Raw genomic sequence first — 15,674 nt, 5'->3', positions numbered from 1 at the left:
TGCCTGTTCAGGTACACAGAGGGAGAATTCAGAATATCCAATTCACCTGACAGCACGTCTTTCGGGACTAATGGGAGGAAACCCAGGCACACAGGGAGAACGTGCAGACTCCACACAGACAGTGACCCAAGCCGGGAATTGAACCTGGGACCCTGGAGCTGTGAAGCAACACACACTGTGCTACCCGTTTCTATATTCCAGCTTTCAATTAATTTGTAAGTGGATTCCTAAATAACTGCATGCGTTAGTAACTTCAGACATTGTGCAGCTGGGTACTGATGGACTTGGAGCATTGCTGATTCCGCATGTTACAATTCCCGACACTGACTTTAATTCCCCAAATATTATAGCCTATTTGACGAGATTTTCAGATTGCCCACTGTTGGAGACCTCCTCCTGCCGCCAAACAGGAGCTGTCACAGTGGTCTGGAGGAGAAACCGAAGGGGGTCAGAAATGTTTACCCTAAGACACCCCTGCGGCGGCGGCGGCGGCACCAACTTCCCCCAGGCCTCGGAAGGGTCTTCCTGTCCCGGGGCCGATCCCCTCAACCCGCCTGCTCGAGCCAATGTCGGAGGAAATATCGCTGGGCCTGCCGACCTGGAACCGTCAGAGACTCGCTGCCATGGCAACGCTCGCCTCCATCGACGTGGCGCTCCAATGACGTCATTGCGGCGGCTGAATGACAGCTCCAGATTGTTGCGTCATTTCCGCGCAGCCCTTTGCGGGGCGAATCTAAGATGGCGGCGGTTTGCGAGGTGAGCAAAGAAAGGCCTGTGAGTGGCTCGAGCGTACAGGTCAACCGAGCTCTGGGTGGGTCCGGGCTCGAAAATAAAGCTGAGCCCGAGTGGCGGGAGGGTGAAGGAGAAACGTTTTAGCGGCGTGTGCCAAACACAGAGGGAAATCTTCAGGCCCAATGAATTGGCCCATTTTTACAAAAACATGATTTATTCTGATGAGGGAGTAACTTGAGAGCTAATCAGAATGGGTTAGAAGGAGCGTCAGTTAATTGTAGCATCCAGTAAAGAGGCTGAGCTGACATTGGATACAGAATAAAATATTTTTCCATGTCCTTGTCTGTATATTACCGATTTTCCGCAGTTTACAACAGGTTGGTCATAGGTGATCTTCCCTCGGGCCTCAAATCTTTCTGTAATAATGGAATCAGATACTGTGACTCTTAGTCCTTCTCTGACCCTCATCACCCTTTTGGGTCCTGCTCAGCAACAACTTCCATTTGTTGCAGCGGCGTGGTAGCACAGTGGTTAGCACTGTTGCTTCACAACGCCATGGACCTGGGTTGTTCCATCCCCGGCTTGGGTCACTGTCCGTGCGGAGTCTCCCCGTGTCTGCGTGGGCTTCCTCCAGGTGCTCCAGTTTCCTCCCACAAGTCCCGAAAGACGTGCTGTCAAGTGAATTGAACATTCTCGGTGTAGCCAAACAGGCGCCGGAGTGTGGCAACTCGGGGATTTTCACAGTAACTTCATTAACGTGTTAATGTAAGCCTACATGTGATACTAATAAAGATTATTATTATAACAAAGCAGAGTTGAGTACCAGCTGTGTACTCGCAGGTGCAGGGGAAATTTCTTCATTGAGGATTATGAATCTTTGAGCCTCAGAAGGCTATGGATACTCGGTTAATTATTTTCAAATGCTGAGATTAGTAGATTGTCAGTTGAATTAGGGGATCTGACAAGAAAGTGAAGTTAAGGTTGAAGATTAGCCGTGATCCTATTGAGTGGCAGAGTCGGGTTGAGGGTCTGTATCACCTCACAGAATCACAAATTAATACAATGCAAAGAGGCCCTTCGGCCCATCGAGTCCGCACCGCGCATGAAAGACATCTGACACGCCTACCGAATCCCATTTTCCAACACTTGGCCCATAGCCTCTTGTCCTAATAATGTTCTTTTGTAACCTTTAATCCTTGAGACCAGAGTCAACTCTGATATTCTGGATTCACTCCTGAAGGTGTCAAAGACCCCATAGCCACATAAACCTTTTTCCTAATATTTTTTGTAAACATCTGCTCTTTGCATTTACTTGCCTCTCGTCTCATCTACTGAGCTTCCTGTCCTCGCTCAGTACCTGCGATCTATAACCACCTTCCTTCAGATTGTTCAAGTTTTTTTCTGCTTCAAACTACATAAGATATAAAGCACATAAACCATTCTGCCAACAACTTCATTGCTCGCATTCATGCTGTACTTGAGCCTCTTCTCATCTTCCCTAATCTATCATCATAGTCTTCTGTTTCCTTTCATATATGCTTGTCAAGTTCCTCTCGAATGTATCGATACCCAGTTCCACATTCTCCCCACTCTGGGTAAAGAACTTTCTGCTGAAGTCCCCACTTAATTTCTTGGTGAATGTTTGGCCAACATTTGGAAACTATCATGTTTAAAAATGCATTTAAATTTCTGCCAGAATTTAGTTTCATTTTGATATTTACAGATCCAGGACAACCCTTGTAGCAGTGGCGAGGCTAGGATCTCAGCAGCACAGAAACGGGAGGAAAGACTGAAGAGATTCCGAGATCTCCATCTTAAGCGAGTGAGAAATGAATGGCTCTGTTATCTTGAATGTCTTGTTTATTTCACTCGGGTGAGGGTGGTGCCTTCTTAACGGGAGAAGTGACCAGTAGATAGCAAACGTATCAAACCAATTCAACAGGCCAATAAGCAAAGCACCCTCATGAATGAAGTCAATTTTATATACACAATCGCTTGGGAGTATAAAAGGCAATAGGCTTTATAGGCTTACGAGGCTCTGGGAAATTCAAAAAGGTGCAAAGCTTGAACAAATTCCTCTTGTTTGCAAATAACCCATTGTTCCCTATTGCTTTCTCCATGGCAATGCCTCAGCCAATCCAAGTCGACTTGCCAGTCAATTAGCACCCTTACTATAGTATAAATTGTTGTGGTATTTTGAAATTTGACATTCCTTTGTCCTGCATTGGATTGGATTTTTTTATTGTCAAGTGTACCGAGGTACAGTGAAAAGTATTTTTCTGCGAGCAGCTCAACAGATCATTAAGTACATGGGAAGAAAAGGGAATAAAAGAAAATACATAATAGGGCAACACAAGATATACAATGTAACTACATAAGCACCGGCATCGGATGAAGCACACAGGGTGTAGTGTTAATGAGGTCAGTCCATAAGAGGGTCATTTAGGAGTCTGGTAACAGCGGGGAAGAAGCTGTTTTTGAGTCTGTTTGTGCGTGTTCTCAGACTTCTGTATCTCCTGCCCGATGGAAGAAGTTGGAAGAGTGAGTGAGCCGGGTGGGAGAGATCTTTGATTATGCTGCCCGCTTTCCCCAGGCAGCGAGCAGTGTAGATGGAGTCACTGGATGAGAGGCAGGTTCGTGTGATGGACTGGGCGGTGTTCACGACTCTCTGAAGTTTCTTGCGGTCCTGGGCCGAGGAGTTGCCATACCAGACTGTAATGCAGCCAGAGAGGATGCTTTCTATGGTGCATCTGTAAAAGTTGGTAAGGGTTAATGTGGACATGCCGAATTTCCTTAGTTTCCTGATGAGTGCAAGACAAAAAGCTTTGGTAACATCTCTTTTTTTCAGCAATATTCAATTTTATATATAAAATTCACTTTTTGGTCTGATCAAGTTCTATTGGGACCATTTTAACCATTCCTTTTAACATGTTATAATAAATTATACTTCATCTTAGTCAACCATTCTAACAGTCCATGCGCTGTTGCTGATTTATGCTTAGCACAAGTATTAAAGATTACATGTTTGTTCGCAGGAGATATCCCTAAACAGTCTGCACTGTGTCGATTTTCGTTGGACTTGGGAGGAGTGTGGGATTGTGTTGCTAATTTAAATGTTTTGGGTTTCTTTTGGTAATATGACTGCAGATCTAAAGTCTTTGGGCAGTCAGCAAAGGGTTTGAGCAAATATAATTACTGCCGAGCTGTTGGTAGGTAATACAAGCTGTGTAAGCTTAAAAGTCGCATTAAATTATTTGGACTCTTGATATTGGTTATTTCTGTGCCTCAGTACAACACATGTAAGAATTCAAATGCTACTGGATTAATCAGACTCTTGCCTTTTTAAATTGAGAGCTCCCATGAAAAAAATGGAAATCATACAATAGTGGGTTGGTTATTGGCTTCAAAAAAGCATTCAGTTACCCAACTTTATATCCCATAATAATTGGATCCTGAATATCCGATTGTAGGTCCAATTTATTTCTTTAATCTAATTCCCTACTGTTGTATTTAATTGTGCACAACCAGAGTCAACAGTGCCAGCATTTAGTGCTTAACAGTTTTATTAATTTTACTGTTTGATATTAGGCGATACAAATTGTAGCAATCTGTTGCTATAGAATAGCCCACGCTTCAGGTTATGCTTGTCTCATCTTAGGTAGTCCCTCGGAATCAATGATGACTTACATCCGCTCCAGTTTGGTGGGTTCTGAGATGTTGATAAGTCCATTGTGTTACCTGCAGACTTTGCCACCCGCATGCAGTACCGGTGGTGCTTGGAGGATCAGGCAGATGAGACAGTTTCAGAGTTTTGCATGATCTCTCTGAATCTTCAACTTTGCCTCTGCATGTTCCTGCGAAGTCTCTATATGTTCGGTGGCTTCCCAATTAAACCTTCTTCGTTTTGATCGGTCACAAGACAGGGTCTCCAATGAGCTGGTGGGGATTTTTGACCTTTTCAGGGATGCTTTGGCAACATCACTAAAGTTTCTGTTCTCCTGGGAGCCTTCTGCTGCAACTGAGCTCACGTCGTCTCATCAGATTGTGACTGCTGCTCCCTTTTTAAGTGTGAATATCTGAACTAATCCTGTTAAACATTCTAAAGGTGTCAAGGTTCCACCACTATGCAAAGCTTTTTGAGAATTCTCGGAATTGTGACCCAAACAATAAAAGGCATCGTTTATTATTCACAGAGTGAGTCTCGGAAATTGAATCACCAAGCGGTGGCAGAGGAGGACAGGATCCTGAAACTACCAACTAACTGGGAGTCCAAAAAAACACGATTGGAATGGGAGCTAAAGGTGGAAGAGAAAAAAAAGGTATCCACAATATTTTAAGCTTATGACTTGCTGAAAATCTGAACTGTTGAATCCTTTGGTGAAATTCTTAAATTGGAGGCTAAGGATATGGGCGGCATGGTAGCGCAGTGCTTAACACTGTTGCTTCACAGCTCCAGGGTCCCAGGTTCAATTCCCAGCATGGATCGCTGTCTAGGCGGGGTCTGCACGTTCTCCCCATGTCTGCTTGTGTTTTCTCCGGTTTCCTTCCGCAGTCCAAAGATGTGCAGGTTAGGTGGATTGGCCATGATAAATTGCCCCTTAGTGTCCAAAAGAAAGGTTAGGTGGGGGTTACAGGAATAGGGTGGAGGTGTGGGGCTCAAGTAGGGTGTTCTTTCTAAGAGCAGACTTGATGGGCCGAAGATTTTTTTTAAATTCTGAACAACAGGTCCCTTTGTGATATAAAACACCTCAATCTCCCGCAATTTTCTCAAAATGTTATCATTAAATTATGAAATTCATCCTATCTTCAGTTTTATGAGTCACTGAACCAGTATTTATTTTAAACATATCTCGAGAGAGCACCACGGTGGGGTAGTGGTTAGCAATGCTGCCTACGGCGCTGAGGACCCGGGTTCGATCCTGGCCCCGGGTCACTGTATGTGTGGAATTTGCACATTCTCCCTGTGACTGCGTGGGTTTCACCTCCATAACCCAAAGATGTGCAGGTTCAGTGGATTGGCCACGCTAAATTGCCCCTTCATTGTAAAAAAATAATTGGGTACTCTAAATTTATAAAAAATAATATCTCAAAAGTTCAGAGCAAGTCACCATTGTTGGCAACATGAATGCTGGCATACTCAGGGCATTGACTTTGTCTGTATATGTTTCTTGAACCTACCTCTTCATTCACCTGAGGAAGGAGCTGTGCACCGAAGCTAGTGACTCGAAACAAACCTGTTGGATTTTAACCCGGTGTTGTAAGACTTCTTACTGTGCTCATCCCAGTCCAATGCCGGCATCTCCACACAATAGAAATTAGTACTGAGGGTTGTATGTAGCTACTGAAATACCACAGTTGAGCTTGTTCCAAGAATGCACCGTTGTTCTTGGTTTGATACCAAGTCATACTGCAAATAAGATTGTATTAAAAATAGAGTATAAAATTTGCATCATGGAATCAGTTAGCACTGACAGAGGTCCGTTGTCCTTTATTTTCATAACAAAGAATGATAAATCCATATCTTAACTTTTATGTAAAACTAATGTTTTGTGGCTGCTGGTTTGTTGAAGCATATCTGTTTGGTTCCTGATATACTGAAAAATGCCTGAGCCTGAAATTATTATGTATTATAGTTCTGGAGCAGTGATTCCCATCTGTATTTCTTGCTTAACCTTGTAGGAGTGTCTGGAAAAAGGAGAAGATTATGAACGAGTTAAGCTATTGGAAATCAGTGCTGATGATGCGGAACGATGGGAACGAAAGAAAAAAAAGAAAAATTCAGATCCAGGATTCTCAGGTACTTGATCACTTTAAAGGCTATTCACTGCTAAAAAATAAAGGAAACTTAAATTGTGAAACCACCTGTCTGTTATTCATATCACCTTAAAAATGCTTTGATTTTATCCAATCTTGTTCTGTGACTCTTATGGAGTTGTATAATAAGCAGCTGGAATTGTGGCTGCACATTCTTGCCCACCTTTTCTAGGCAGCATATTCCAAAGGATCAGATTGGAAAGCATTGTTGCAGCTATTACGTCCCAGTTGATGTTATAGCTGGATCCCAGAATTGAACCCTGGCTCAAAAGACCGTAACTTTTATTTTTTAATAAAACGTGGAGGAATAGTCACAGGGTCGCTAATTAGTTTTAACTACAAGAAAAACCATTCTGAAATCCAGACCAGGTTTTCCAAATAACACTTTTAAACAAAGTTTCCGTTCCACTTTTAACAGTAAATCCAGTCCAGGATTTTATACTACCCCTTTTTAAGTTTCCTTTGTCTTAACTGTTTATACACAAAGTCCGAGATCCTGCCACTGATTTTTTAAAAAATCTTTATTGTCACAAGTAGGCTTACATTAACACTGCAATGAAGTTACTGTGAAAAGCCCCTCGTCGCCATATTCTGGAACCTGTTCGGGTACACGGGGAGAATTCAGAATGTCCAAATTGCCTAACAGCGTGTGTTTCGGAAATTGTGGGAGAAAACCGGAGCACCCGGAGGAAACCTAGGCAGACACGGGGCGAACATGCAGACTCACCACAAACAACTCACATTCCACAGGCTGTAGTAAAATCTCTCAAACCTGAAAATCACCTCAGATATCTTTCTGACACCTGAGCCTTCTCAGCTGTGTCTGTCTTGACTGAATAATGCTCCGTTTTAGTACCTTTAACCTCCGACTTCTTGGAAGCTTTTCTTCATTTCACTAATTTTATTAACTAGTTGCCCTTCAGATCTCTACTTGTTTTCTTAACCATTACTGCATGGTATGGCCTTTCTTCTAGCAAGGTGAGATAAATGTTCTCGCTTTAGTCTTCTGAACCAACTGCTTCTTGCAGAGCTGTGACATCTGCCTTCTCTCTCACTATCTGTTTCCAAATGCAATCAAGTTAGCTATACTAAAAACTTAAAAGCTTCTCTACCTTACAAGGCCCCAGTTGCTAAGCAGCAGCCACATGCTTATGCCTTTTAGTTATTCTTCATGCCGTACCCTTTCTAAGCACAATAAAAAATCAGTTGGAACTTAACCAACCCCCACACACACAAACCCCTTTGTCCAGCATGAATCTAACTATGTTTTACCCTTTCAGATACAGAAACATTAAATTAAGCACACATAAAACTATACCTTATTTCTAATTTTACCAATGCAAATATAAATCCCTTTAAATAACCTTTGCTTTCCAAACACAGCCCAGAAGCATGTTATTTGACTCCTGCAGTTGTAAGTTGTTTTACTGTTTAAAATTAATTAAATACACATCAAAGGCAGGAGGTTTAAAAAATATTGTAGTTGTCTGCTGAAGGCTTTGACACTTTACTGACACATCACTTTCATGACTCCCTCTGGTACCTCACCCATGTCATTTTTTCCGTCCCCAAGACATCTACATGTGTGCATCAAATAGGGGCACTGGGTAGCAATTAGAAGTAGAAAGTCTATGACTTTTTTTAAATTTCACCTCCTACCGGTACATTGGTTGAGATCAATTAACTCAGCACAGACTGAGGATGTAACCTGGGAAGTTTCTGGTTTGATATATTGACATATATCTATTGATATATCAACATTGTGTGTGCCACCTGAAATGGTCTAGGAGGCAACCAGTTAAAGTGATATTCAAGGATATGTATGCAGATCTGACATTCAGCAACGTGGGGACATTTGGTTCAATGTCATGTGCAGAAGCAGCCCTAAACAGTCACTTATTTTTTCAAACTCACAAAAAATGATTTGTCAAATCCATCTTAATTGTGCCCCACTTTTTATGTGTTCTCTTATTGTAAAACATAGAATTTTAAGATCACTTTTTGAGGCTTTTTATTAGGATAGAACACTTTCATTCGAAAACAAAGAATCATGTGCGATTCTGTAAAGTTTTATTTAATTACCTTATCACAGGCTTTGTTTAGTTGTGAACGAGGTTTGTAACTCTTAGTGCTAAGCTGCTTGTTTATTTTTTTTGTTTCAGACTTTGCAGCAGCTCAGTTCCGCCAGTATCAGAGATTAGTGAAGCAGATTAAACCAGACATGGAGGAATATCAGAAGCAGAAGGATGATGCGTGAGTTACTTTTTAAAACTGTACCTTCTGATCTTCATCCTATTCACTGACCAGGGGAGAAAACTGCAGGAGAACTGCTGGTGCAATAAAGAAAATACCTATCAGTATAAGACCACAGAAGTATTCCATGGGGAGTTTTAATTGATGGCACACAGGTCTATCCGTTTCATTTTTTAAGCCAACTTCCCTTTAAATAGCATGTTTAACATTCCCAGGTGCTTCACAGGAGTATTATCAGAATAAATGTGTCACCAAGTCACATAAAGATAATGGCCCAGATTTTTTGGTGGTAATGATGGCACAACTGTTAAAGTCCGCTGTCATTACTCCACAAAACTGACAGAAAATGTTGTGCTTCTTTAGAGGATGCGCAGTTGAAGAACCTCCGACTACTCTCCATGGGATATGTGTGACCAGAACTTTGTACACTATTATTCTTGCTGTAAAAAAAAGCACTCAAAAAAGATGCAGCTTGTTGAATGAATTGGAACTGGGGTTGTAATGGTGCACTAACTTCATATTACTGCAAAAGACTGTCACTGACTGTGAAAAGCAATTTGCTATTTGTGGAATGACATTCTTAATCTGTGAAAAACATTTCAAAAATAATGTTATGTTTTATTTATGTTGATATTTTAGCTGCTATCTAAATCCACTTTTTAAAAATGTTGCTATCTAAAACATAAAAGTGAAGGAAAGTAAGTGCTTTTAACTTCCTGGTTTGCTGTCTGTGGGGATATCTCCATGTGATTGGTAACTAATTCCTTTGGCATACATCACTGCTGCTTCATGCCTGGAAATTCCCTTGACTTGGCACCAGATTTGAACTGTCATCCAGAATGGGGAAGTCCATGGCACAGAGATCACAAACTTTTTGGCTGAAGCCTTCTTCAACTTTGGCGTGAGCAACCTTACTTCACCACTGAATGCAACATTCATACCACATTATTAAGACTTGGTCAAAAGAGCTAGGTTTTATGGAGTTCTTAAAAGCAGTTCAAGGAGGGAATTGCAGAGCTTAGGACCTAGGCTGTCAGTGGTGGAGTGATTAAAATCAGGGATGTGCAGAGACCAGAACTGGGGAACGCAGAGCATTAGAAGATTACAGAAGTGAAGGGAAAGTCCATGAAGGGGATTGAACACAAGGATAGGAATATCAAATTTGAGGCATTGCCATGCCATGAGGCAGCATGGGTCAGCAAACACAGGGTTGATGAGTAAATGGGACGTGGTGTGAGTTAATGCAGGCACCAAAACTTCGAATGAGCTGACGTTTAGGAAGGTTGGAGGTCAGTGAAGAGAGCATTAAAGCAGCCAAACTTGGTGACAGAAGCATTGGTGAGGATTTCAACTGAAGAGGGACTGAGGAATGTGTAGAGCAATACGGTATTACAGATGGTATAAGCAGGTGGTCTAAGTGATGCAACAAATTGATTTCTCCTAAGAACCTTTAAATAGCATAAGCATTTTTAAAAGCAATAACTTACCCAGAAAATGAACAAACGCAATGTTTCCCAACCCATTGACTACTTCAAAATAAATTTCAAAAGTAATTCTCATAAAGTCAAATTTGTTGTTATCTAAACGCAGGACACAAAGCAAACAAATCTGCAGCCAGACTGGACTTCAAAACCTTTCAAAGTAGCCCCCTATAATTCATGGAATTCTTCCCAGAAGACCTTCTGAATTGTTGGTCTTAGCCCTGGCACTATAGTTCTTTAGATTAATATTAAAGCTGTAACTTACTTACATTGAGATTGCAAATAGTCTGGAAGGTGCTGTCTCCTGTTTGGAGTACCATCCACAGGTGCCAACAGCGCTCTGTACTTTTCCCAGTGGGTCATCTTAACATGCACCTTGAAAGTGAATACGATAGCCTATTCGATTATAGTGCATCACATCAAAGCCTGATCCTTGGTGCCACCACAAATGTCGGAAAATCTCATCTATGATAATCAGTTTTTGCCTGTTCAAACTGTTTTCATTGGTCAGTTTAAGGGGTGCATTTATTAATCCTTCTGGCACAATCGGAGAACTGGAACACATGGCACACATGCAGCTGCCAACAGTTGGTGACAACGATGTTGGGGTGTTGGTGGAGAAAGAAGAGCAGAAGATAAAGGAAACATGGCAACAAAATTGCTTTAACTGAAGAGATGGATTCTTTGAGCAATGTGATGGGATTGATGGATGGAATGGGGATGTCAAGAGAGGAATTGAATGGCTCGGGATGGAGGGAATTGCATGAGATGGGTAGAATGACATGAGAGGGGAAGGCATGGAAGGAGTGGCAAAGGGACGGCAAGAGAGGAATGACATGGGGTGGAGATGGGAGAGTTGGAGGAGTTCATTGAGATTGGTTAAGTGTGGCAAAATGGCTTTATTGTCACGTAGGCTTACATTAACACTGCAATGGGTTACTGTGAAAAGCCCTTAGTCGCCACATTCCGGCACCTGTTTGGGTACACAGAGGGAGAATTCAGAATGTCCAAATTACCTAACAGCATGTCTTTCGGGACTTGTGGGAGGAAATCGGAGCACCCGGAGGAAACCCACTCAGACACTGGGAGAACGTGCAGACTCCACACAGACAGTGACCTAAGCCGGGATTCGAACCTAGGACCCTGGAGCTGTCAAGCAACAGTGTTACCCACTATGCTACCGTGCTGCCCTGAAGACATGACAACAAACTATACCTTCCAGAGTTTATTTACAGTCTAATTCCAATGGACATGCCACCATGTAAACCTCGACTCAAGGGAAGTGCAGTTATAATCTTGATACGAAACTTGAATAATAAATCGTTTTCTTCAATAATAGATACTGAAATTATAACAAGCAAATTTCATGGAAGTAGAGATTTTCATTCCTCAAATAATATTGAGCCCCTCAAATATAAGCCTGTCATTACAATTCAGGAGAAAACAGTTTCCAATTTTCCTTTCATATTCTATGACTGTAACAAGATCATACTCATATGGCCAGATTTTTGATTACATTTGGATTAATATTCCTCGGCCAATTCTTATGGACAGCTTTATGAAGTTTTCCTCAGAATGAGAAGCTTTAATTCTGTTAAAGTCTTTGAGGAAAGAATAACTAGATTTGTATCCTGTATTTAAAGAAGTACTGTTGCAAGAAAGGTACCAATGTTATTGCAAATGTTTTGTGGGTCACTGCTATCACTGAATAAATCCGATGATGGCTAAGATTTACTTTTTGGAATGCACTTTCCCTTTCTCACATGAACTTCTTCACATTGCATTTGGATTGTTAGGCTTCCCAAAAAACCTCTATTGACATCACAGTGACATTACTGAGAGCATTTATTCTATTATTGGGCTTAAAAACATCTTTCTACCTATGCTAAGAGGACTTGTTTTTGTATATCTTACCAACAGTGGAGAGGAGTTCTATGCAACTGCAAACAGTCTGATGCATGGCAACCATGTTCCATCCAAAGCAGGCGTTGACAGGCTGGTGGCAGATGTTGAAAAACAGTGAGTGTGTTTTTAATGCTATGTTGCCTATTATGTGTTTGTAAATCGACATATTGCAACAGTAGTTCATTTTGCAGAACTGGAAGGACAGGAAATCAGCATACACAACTGATATAGACGAATGGTCATTGTGTTGTTGTATTAGTGTTGTGCTGAGAACTGCCGGTGAGTGCTGCTTAAAGTGTTTAGCTATTATCTCAAGCACTAATCAGCTTGTGGTGCCTTATTGGAGCATTAAACAGATGTGACTGTACACTTGATCAATTACTAGATAATTCCAGGTGTGTCCTATAATAGTTTGTACTTTAAAAATGTTTTCTGAGGTGCTGCCAGGAATTAGCGTCTGTTGTATTTATAATTAGTTAGCATACCTGATCTGTTTCTGTTGTCCTGGAAGACTCCCAATTTGCAAGTTGTTCTGATCTGCGGATTGGTAAGGAATGTGCATCAAATTTCTGGACAGGTCCTATGGGGATGTTGGCTGGTACTGAATGTTAGAGTTGTTTCCCAGTGCCAGGATTGGCATCCCGAGCTCTGGAAGAAGCTAATTCCTCATCTTGCTTCAGTGACAGCTGTCAGGAAACAAATCCGTTGAATGCATTATGCAAGCAAGTCTTTTCCGGCCAGGAAACCCAACACAGTGGGTCTCCGTAAGGGTGTTACTGAACTGGAACAAATAAGGTTGTTCTTTTACAGTCTTTTTTAGAAGAGTACTTCTCTGAAAGTACTCCTCACCCCCATCCCCCACTCTAATGAATTTTCCCCTGTAAAGTTCTAATTACAGCCATTGAATGAAAACGCTTCAGGGGCTAACCAGGCTGCCAGAATACAAAGCAGTCAGACATGTTGCACAATTCCAGTATTTCTGAGCATAGGGGCCTCACTTATAATTTCTCCTTTGGGAGCCATTGGAGAAACTGCATTCCAGTGAGGTGCTAACAGTTCCAGTTCCTATATATGTCAAATGTATTTAGCGAAATTAGTAATTAATGAAGTAGTATTGTCTGTAAATACACATCATTCAACCAAAACTTAGCCATGTTGGCATCAATTATATAGAAATTAAGATAATTTTTTAAAAGCACTTTGGAACAGTTTGCCTCATAAGGTGTTGGAAATGGGGTGATTGAATATTTTTAAGTATATATTCTTCTTCGGCAAGGGCATCAGGGATAAATGGGAATATGGAATTCAAAACACAAACAGATCAACTGTGATCTTATTAAATGGAGCAGACTCATGATGTCAAATGATTTGTATGTTCGTACATATCTTTCAAATTAATATAGGTAACAGAAATCTCTCCTGGACAAATTTTGGTATATTTTGCTTTGTTTTATTATTCTTAGTAACACAAAATGTAATTTATTTTTTCCAGAATTGAGAAGCGTGCCAAATACAGCAGGCGTCGCCGATACAATGATGATGCTGACATTGACTACATTAACGAGAGAAATGCCAATTTCAACAAGAAGGCAGAACGATTCTATGGAAAATACACTGCAGAGATCAAGCAAAATTTGGAAAGAGGAACTGCTGTCTAACTTTTCCTTGAATATTCAAATGGCTATCATATGTAGAGGTTGTGATAAGCTTCGTAACTTGCACTGCTGTGTAAATTCAGCCTTTTAACCAATGTTGCAAAATATTTTATGCAATGACCATCACTCATGGATATCTCTCTAACAGAAAAACCATTCATCATTTACTGGAATATGCTTTCCAGGTGACTAATAAGGTTTATAAAGTATCTTGCCTGGACCATCGTGCCTCCATGCAGGGGCCTCACTTATAATGTCTCCTTTGGGAGCCATGCAGAGTTTCTGACTTTTGGCAAGGATTGTTTGACTTTTGTACTTGTTACCTATTCATTATTCAAAAGGAAGTTTTGTATAACTTTTTGATTAATGTCTTATGGTCATAGTTTAGATTTTCGTGACGATTTAAGATATACTGTGGAACAAAGCTTGCCTCCATTAGTCAAACTATTAATTCCAAACGATTGCAAAACATACATGAATACAAATGCAAGATAATGACTTCTTGTTGATATTGCAAGTTAGTTACCGTTGTATAGATTCTATGAATATTTTCATCAGATAGCAAATAATACTGGACACAGATCTCTGATGCTATTAGAGCATTTTTCTGTACGATTTATTATCTGTAAATATCCTGTAATAATGTATGACTAGTTGTATAAATAAAATAAATTCACATTAAATGTCTTTCTATTGCTAAACTGTTTTCACGTTTTGAAAAGGTTTGAAATTAATTACCCATAATTCCTTGGAAGAGACTTTTTCCTTCATTCATGGGAAGGCCATCCCATCCCTAATTGCCTTTGAAAATGTGATGGTGAGTTGAACCAAAATAGTCCCATGTGGTATGTGTACACCCACAGTGCTACTGGGGAGGGCGCCTACAGGATTTTGAACCAGCGACAGTGAATGAGTGGCGATATAGTTCCAAGGTGTTATGTAACTTGCACATGATCGTGTTCCCATGTGTGTGCTTCCTTGTCCTAAGTTAGGATTTGGCAACCTTTTTTATCATGAGTTTTTTCTTGAGAAATCTGCTCAAAATAGAAACTTCAGGGCCACACAAAAAAAAAAATCAGCACCACATCAATTTTCTTCTCTGAAGCATCAATAAGAAATTTACTTTTTAAAATGATAGAATGCTTTCATGTTTTTATAATAAAGTTTGTAATAGATTACATTTTTGTTAATTTTGTGACAATTTTCCAGCCCAAAGTTTCTTGTACAAAAATAGCTTATAATATTTAGATAAATATATTGTTTTCAGCTACATTAGAAACATTAATATTGCAACCATTAAACCTAATCCTTGAACCAAGAATGTATCTTACCACAATTTGTAGGCACACAACTCTTTATTTCAAGTAGGGTGTTACTTTTGTTAAGAATCCATGAAAAGGGGCAGTGCAGTGGTTAGCACTGCTGCCTCATGACGCTGAGGTCCAAGGTTCGATCTGGGCTCTGGGTCACTGTCCGTGTGATGTTTGCACATTCTCCAGTGTTTGCGTGGGTTTTGCCCCCAAAACCCTAAAATGTGCAGGGTAGGTGGATTGGCCACACTAAATTGCCCCGTAATTGGAAAAAAATAATTGGGTGTACTCAATTTTTAAAAAAAACAATCCATGAAATTTATCAAAATTTTTTTTGTTATAATTTTAGAGTACCCAATTCATTTTTCACAATTAAGGGGCAATTTAGTCTGGCCAATCCACCTACCGCACAACTTTGGGTTGTGGGAGCGAAACCTACTCAGACACGGGAAGAATGCAATCTCCACACAAGACAGTAACCCAGAACTGGGATCTCAGCACTGAGGCAGCAGTGCTAACCACTA

General features: G+C 40.7%; 1 protein-coding gene and 1 long non-coding RNA gene across 3 annotated transcripts; one reads left to right on the top strand and one right to left on the bottom strand.

Moving 5' to 3' along the window:
* The first annotated feature begins 620 nt into the window (after positions 1 to 620).
* On the top strand, positions 621 to 14,523 carry syf2 (SYF2 pre-mRNA-splicing factor). 2 transcript variants are annotated; one of them, XM_072501107.1, is made up of 7 exons: positions 621 to 756; positions 2,456 to 2,554; positions 4,926 to 5,051; positions 6,412 to 6,529; positions 8,709 to 8,799; positions 12,201 to 12,299; positions 13,678 to 14,523. In XM_072501107.1, exons 1-7 carry the CDS (start codon positions 739 to 741, stop codon positions 13,841 to 13,843), a joined length of 717 nt encoding a protein of 238 aa, XP_072357208.1. In that variant the 5' UTR covers positions 621 to 738; the 3' UTR covers positions 13,844 to 14,523. The 2 variants fall into 2 exon arrangements, with proteins under 2 accessions (XP_072357208.1, XP_072357207.1); XM_072501106.1 differs by having other exon boundaries at positions 724 to 774.
* LOC140416176 (uncharacterized) lies at positions 2,957 to 4,708 on the bottom strand. Its single transcript, XR_011944775.1, has 2 exons — positions 4,420 to 4,708; positions 2,957 to 3,533 (listed from the first exon to the last, which is right to left on the bottom strand). It is a non-coding gene; the product is annotated as an uncharacterized lncRNA (long non-coding RNA).
* Positions 14,524 to 15,674: the final 1,151 nt, after the last annotated feature.

Source organism: Scyliorhinus torazame, chromosome 1 (assembly GCF_047496885.1).
Source record: "Scyliorhinus torazame isolate Kashiwa2021f chromosome 1, sScyTor2.1, whole genome shotgun sequence".
In the NCBI taxonomy this organism is placed as follows: Eukaryota; Metazoa; Chordata; class Chondrichthyes; order Carcharhiniformes; family Scyliorhinidae; genus Scyliorhinus; species Scyliorhinus torazame.
This window is presented reverse-complemented; position numbering and strand designations above follow the sequence as displayed.

What these genes read in the sequence shown, in the direction of transcription:
- syf2 (XM_072501106.1), top strand. Translation starts at nt 739, where the DNA reads ATGGCGGCGGTTTGCGAGGTGAGCAAAGAAAGGCCT. An exon ending in AGGTGAGCAAAGAAAGGCCT is followed by an intron (nt 775 to 2,455) that starts GTGAGTGGCTCG and finishes TGATATTTACAG; the next exon opens with ATCCAGGACAACCCTTGTAG. An exon ending in CAGAAGCAGAAGGATGATGC is followed by an intron (nt 8,800 to 12,200) that starts GTGAGTTACTTT and finishes TCTTACCAACAG; the next exon opens with TGGAGAGGAGTTCTATGCAA.